The 5,017-nt window shown below is 40.0% G+C and overlaps 2 protein-coding genes across 2 annotated transcripts; one reads left to right on the top strand and one right to left on the bottom strand.

Moving 5' to 3' along the window:
• Nucleotides 1–387: 387 nt before the first annotated feature.
• Nucleotides 388–1,297, top strand: LOC126593836 (uncharacterized). The gene has a single exon (XM_050259975.1). The coding sequence runs from the start codon at nucleotides 451–453 to the stop codon at nucleotides 1,057–1,059; it is 609 nt and encodes a 202-aa protein (XP_050115932.1). The 5' UTR covers nucleotides 388–450; the 3' UTR covers nucleotides 1,060–1,297.
• Nucleotides 1,298–3,170: 1,873 nt separating this feature from the next.
• Nucleotides 3,171–4,866, bottom strand: LOC126593837 (uncharacterized). The gene is made up of 2 exons (XM_050259976.1): nucleotides 4,683–4,866; nucleotides 3,171–4,232 (listed from the first exon to the last, which is right to left on the bottom strand). The coding sequence occupies exons 1-2, from the start codon at nucleotides 4,848–4,850 to the stop codon at nucleotides 3,474–3,476; spliced, it is 927 nt and encodes a 308-aa protein (XP_050115933.1). The 5' UTR covers nucleotides 4,851–4,866; the 3' UTR covers nucleotides 3,171–3,473.
• Nucleotides 4,867–5,017: the final 151 nt, after the last annotated feature.

Genomic DNA, 5,017 nt, shown 5'->3' with positions numbered 1-5,017 from the left:
TGGAAGGTAAAAGAGTTTGTGGATTGCAAACCCATTAAAAGATATGATAAAAGTAAAACATAAGTTGTGTGGGGAAATGTCACTTAGTACTACGATTTAATGATATTACTTTTTACTTGGAAGTGAGAGGTCTTAAGTTCGTTTTTTCACATTATTACTAGCTCATTGTTAGGCTAAACTCAAGATGGTTTGTTAAAAAAAAAATAACTAAATAAAAAAGTTTGTGTGGGATAGCGTTTAAAAGACGGTGACCTGAGGGAAGCTCATGGTAGTTGTTAGATATACAATCAAATTGTGTTTAGCTGGCCGTTGGATTCGAGCATTAAATCAAGTCACCATCCCCAACTACCTTGAAACCCTAAATACTCCTCTCTATAAGTCACTCTCTCCCACTCTTACCGTCTGCTGATCTCTCTAGCTCTCTCTCTCTTTTAAAAAATATCGAACACCATGATAGAAAATAGCAACCACAACAAACCCAACAAGCGAAAACGCTTATGTCTCATTACCATTGGTGTTATCCTGTTCGTGAACTTCCTACTCTTCCTCATCGCCCTGATTCTTGCCCTAACAGTTTTCAAGTCCAAAGAGCCGAAAACTGAAATCCTCACCGCCTCCGTGGATGGCGTGGCTCCTCGCGTCACCTTCCCCGCTGTTCGGATCGAACTCAACATCACCGTCGACCTCACGATCAACGTCCAGAACCGAAACCACGCAAGCTTCAAGCACGGCGCGGGAAAGGCTTTGCTTCTTTACCGAGGCACACAGGTCGGGGATGTGGATTTGTACCCGGGTAACATTCCGGCGAGGGGCAACGCCACGCTGCCCTGCCGGCTTACTTTGCAGGTGGACCGGGTGGCGAACGACATAAGCAAATTGATCAGTGATGTGCTGGGGGGTGAGATTATGCTCCAAACGAAAACCCGGATTCCAGGTAGGGTTACGTTCTTGGGGTTCATCAAGAAGCATGCTGTCGCTGTATCGGCGTGCCAGTTGACGATTGGGTTTCCGAACATGAAGGTGAAAAAACAAGATTGCAAGACCAAGGCCAAGTTGTGATAGAGCTTGTGAGTTGTGTGAATTTTTATTTCTTGTTTCTGCTTCTGAATGATTCATGAGAAGAAGGTGCAGATTGTAGCAGAATCACGGAGAGAATAGCATGTAAATGTTTAGATTTTTTAGTAGGAGTTAATTGGGAGTGATTAATATCGGATTATCTACAATTTTTAGAAGTTTTTCTCTTAATCATAGATTTTGATGTATGAAAACAGAATAAACCATATGGAAATTCCTATTTTGTTGTAGGGATGTGCTATCCACACACCCCATTTTACTTCTCACACACCCCTTGATAATTTCTGTCCGTTGATCTTTTTTAATTCATTTGATCCGACGGCCGAAAATTAAAAAGATGTGTGAGAAATAAAATGGGATGTGTGGATATCACACCCCTTGTTATATTATATTTGATTTCCCAACTTAGACTTTTATTCCGGAAAAAAATGAGTGTGATACTAATATATTGAACTCATATATAAATCATGCTCTTCTAATGAACTGGAAAATTTGAGTGTGATACTAATTTACTGAACTCATGTTTTCAATATATTAAATTCATAAGTTGAATAACTCTTTAATGTGATACATATTTTTTTATACAAGTTTCATTCCCACTCAAGTTCATGTGGAATGTGTTAGCAACTTCACGGGCACAATCTGTTGTGCCTACTTGCTTACAGGCTTACAGCCGACAAACTTTCTAGTTTCTAAAGCTACCCACAGACAGATTTTTCTGTGTTGGAAACAGAATTCGGAACGCTCAGCGATGGTTAGATACTCGGAAAAAAAAAAGTTCTAATCAATTATAATATAACGATGTATCAGTCCGTGTTTCCGGCAGATTGAAAAAAATTTCCTACCCACCGGCCTGAACATAAAACACTTGTGTGACCTTTTTTTGTCCACAACCTGATAAACTTATGCATGAGTTATTGGATTTGTGCATTAATGTATAAAACAGAAAGGGAACCGGGTATCCAAGGCGGTGGCGGTATCCAAGCCTATTACACGTCGTCACATGCTATAATTTGCCCACATGACATCGCTTATTGATTTAGAATACCACTACCTTGACATCTCTGTCGACATTGGATTTGACTACCTTGACATCTCTGTCGACATTGGATTTGAGATGAAGATACTGATTTTAACCCAAATCCTTCATAGCAATCACTTATAATCATTCAAGTAACAGATTTTATTAATGCTGATAAAATTCTCCAAGATTTCCTCAGAACGTGAGCAGAAAAGAATACATAAACTCAGATATGTTTCATTCGAAAGAACATTCGTTTTGTAACAGAGATTCGAAAAATAACAGTTGTGCTTTCTTTTGAGGAGAACAACCAGATTTATAAATTCAAGTGAAAGCGTTGTCTCATAGAGGTTTGTTTCTATTCACATAAACTCAAATGCTGCAAACAAGAATCACAATTTAAGCCATGGGGAACAAATTCCTCATAATCTCTGTTACACTGGCCCTATGTAAAAGAATTCAAATCCTCTTCAAATCTTTGTTTCCAGAGCCAGCGGATCTAGAGAGCCGGACCGCTCATTTTAAATCCTATAGCCCCTATTAGCCTATCCTGTTGGCCCACCTCACACAAACCAAAGGTCCGGATCTTTCTCTCCCTCCTTTGAACGGCCTGGATCTTGAGGTCCGCTTTCTCCAGACTTCAAGATCCGGAGAGGATCTAAATTCCATGTAAAAAGGCCATTTTATCATACTCCTCCATTTCACCTCTCCTGTTTTCTCCTTCCACGCTTCTCCCTTTGTTTATGTCCCTCAATTCTCCGTTGGTTTATTCAATCCAAAGGCTAGAAAGAAACAAGGGAGAGTGTGCAAGGGTGAAAAGGGGGTGCAACAATCAATTCTCCACGCGAAAATATACAGAGTAGCCTTGTTTATAGTTGGCATCCTTGATATATAACAAACTACCTGTTTCAGACTTCTATAAACTAAAATTACCAAGAAGAAAACAACTGCATTCAATCAGTTTCACCAATTCTTATCATCCAACAACATTCAAAGAAGTGCAAAATACACAGACAGACATTCCCAATCATCAAATTATATAGCTCCAAATCGTAGAGTGCAGAGAGTTCACGCATATGGAAATTTGATAAAATAGCCATTGAACATGAATAAGTTCAGTACATGATCAACGAGGTTGGAAGAATTTACTATTTCATTTCTTCCCTGTCTCTAAAATTCTGACTAAAACCAAAAGAGCACTAGCCGATGCTAACTTAAGATAAAAAACGATGTCTTTCGCTGTGTCTAAAAGCATAAATAATGTCAACAACTACTATACAATGCTAGCACTACTGTGTCTAATCTAGGTCACCTGTTGGAAAGAAGTACCGGAGTTCTGGCAAATTCACCGCACATAACCCGCATGAGTCAACTGGAATTAGAACTCGAGCTTTCTGATTAACCCCACATCAATGTTCCTTGACTTCCCTGATGGCCTCAGGGGAGCACCAGGACAAGAATCAGCTGCTCCAGTTTGACGCGGTTCTGGAGGAGGTGTTGCGCAGTCATCAGAACCGCAATCTTTCCTCGAGCATTCAGCAATAACTCCCTCAGTTTGCTCAGACACGATGGCTTCCAATAGGTTTTCATACACAACTTCAAACATTTCTTCGTCTGAAATGGATTCCACATCAGTCCAAACCTCATCTTCCGAAGTTTGAACTGGAGAATCAAAGTTAAGCTGATGAGCAACCATGCCCCCGCACTTGCTGACATATTTTTTGCACTGCGGTGCCTTCACTAGGTCTTCCCGACCAGGGACAAAGGGATCGAAGACATCATCCACCGGTGTCCTGGGGCTGCTATCATCAGAACAACCAAATGGGTTGTCCCCATTTTGGATGGCATTCGAATCCAAGCAAGTTACAATGGATGACTTCTTGCAAACTGACGGCGGAGATTTCAGATCAACGAGCAAGTCCCCGTTCTCTCGGCCTGCATTAGGAGTAACAGGCCCTAGAGAAGCCACCCCATTAGCAATCAATTCCACCTGTGGCTCCGGAGCGTCCTTATGAAGCCCCAAAACACTAGCTTTATCAGATTCTTCCAAAGATTTCGAAGGCTGCAGTTTGGATTCCTCCAGTCCATTGGTACAACCTCCAAAACCCATTAATTCAAACAAAGGGTAGCAGCTGAAGTGGCAAATTAACCATTAAAAATAGAATTTGGCAGCAAAATTCAGATAAACCCCAAGAATCGAACTTTGCATTAAAAACTGGTAAAAAAAACAGAAATTAACATACTAATGGGTTGCAGAGAAGAAATTAAAGATAAAAACCGGAAAAGATAAACCATATTGCTCTGAACATGATATACAATAAAAATAATCTCACATGATAATTAAAGATTGGAACTTTGAATTAAATTCCTAATAAAAACTCAAGATTTCAATTTTCCCAGCCAAAAGGGAACAGGGCAATCCTGATTTCAAGAAACTAAAACCCCTAAAACAACAGAAAATCTGAATCAAAATAAACAAAACGAATAAAAACCCAAAACAGTAGCCAAGCAAGACTCATCGAGTTTCCAGTTCAGAACCAAAAGGAGTAAAAGTAGAGAGAGAAAGTTGGAGTTACCAGAGAGAGAGAGAGAGAGAGAGCAGAGAGTTGGAGAACAGCAGAAGCAGAAGAGAGAGTGTTCTGTGAAATGAGGAACTGAGCCAGTGGCGTCGCTTGTGTTTCGAGTCATGGGGTTTGGTTCTTCCAGTTTTGAATAGATCTGAGTGGCTCGACTCGTTCTTCTTATATACATACATCGGATTGCGGGCCCAACTTTCCGCGCAACTCACTCCCCCCATATTTTTGGCGGTTTGCAAAACTCACTCCTTGAACTTTCCTTATTTGCCTAATTATAAAATTAAAATTAAATCCTCCTAAAAAAACATAAAAATAAACATTTTGTCCATTTTTTTTGTTTATCTGA

The sequence above is a fragment of the Malus sylvestris genome, chromosome 12 (genome assembly GCF_916048215.2).
Source record: "Malus sylvestris chromosome 12, drMalSylv7.2, whole genome shotgun sequence".
Taxonomy (NCBI): domain Eukaryota; kingdom Viridiplantae; phylum Streptophyta; class Magnoliopsida; order Rosales; family Rosaceae; genus Malus; species Malus sylvestris.
Note: the sequence above shows the minus strand (reverse complement) of the source record. Positions and strands in the feature narration are given on the sequence as shown.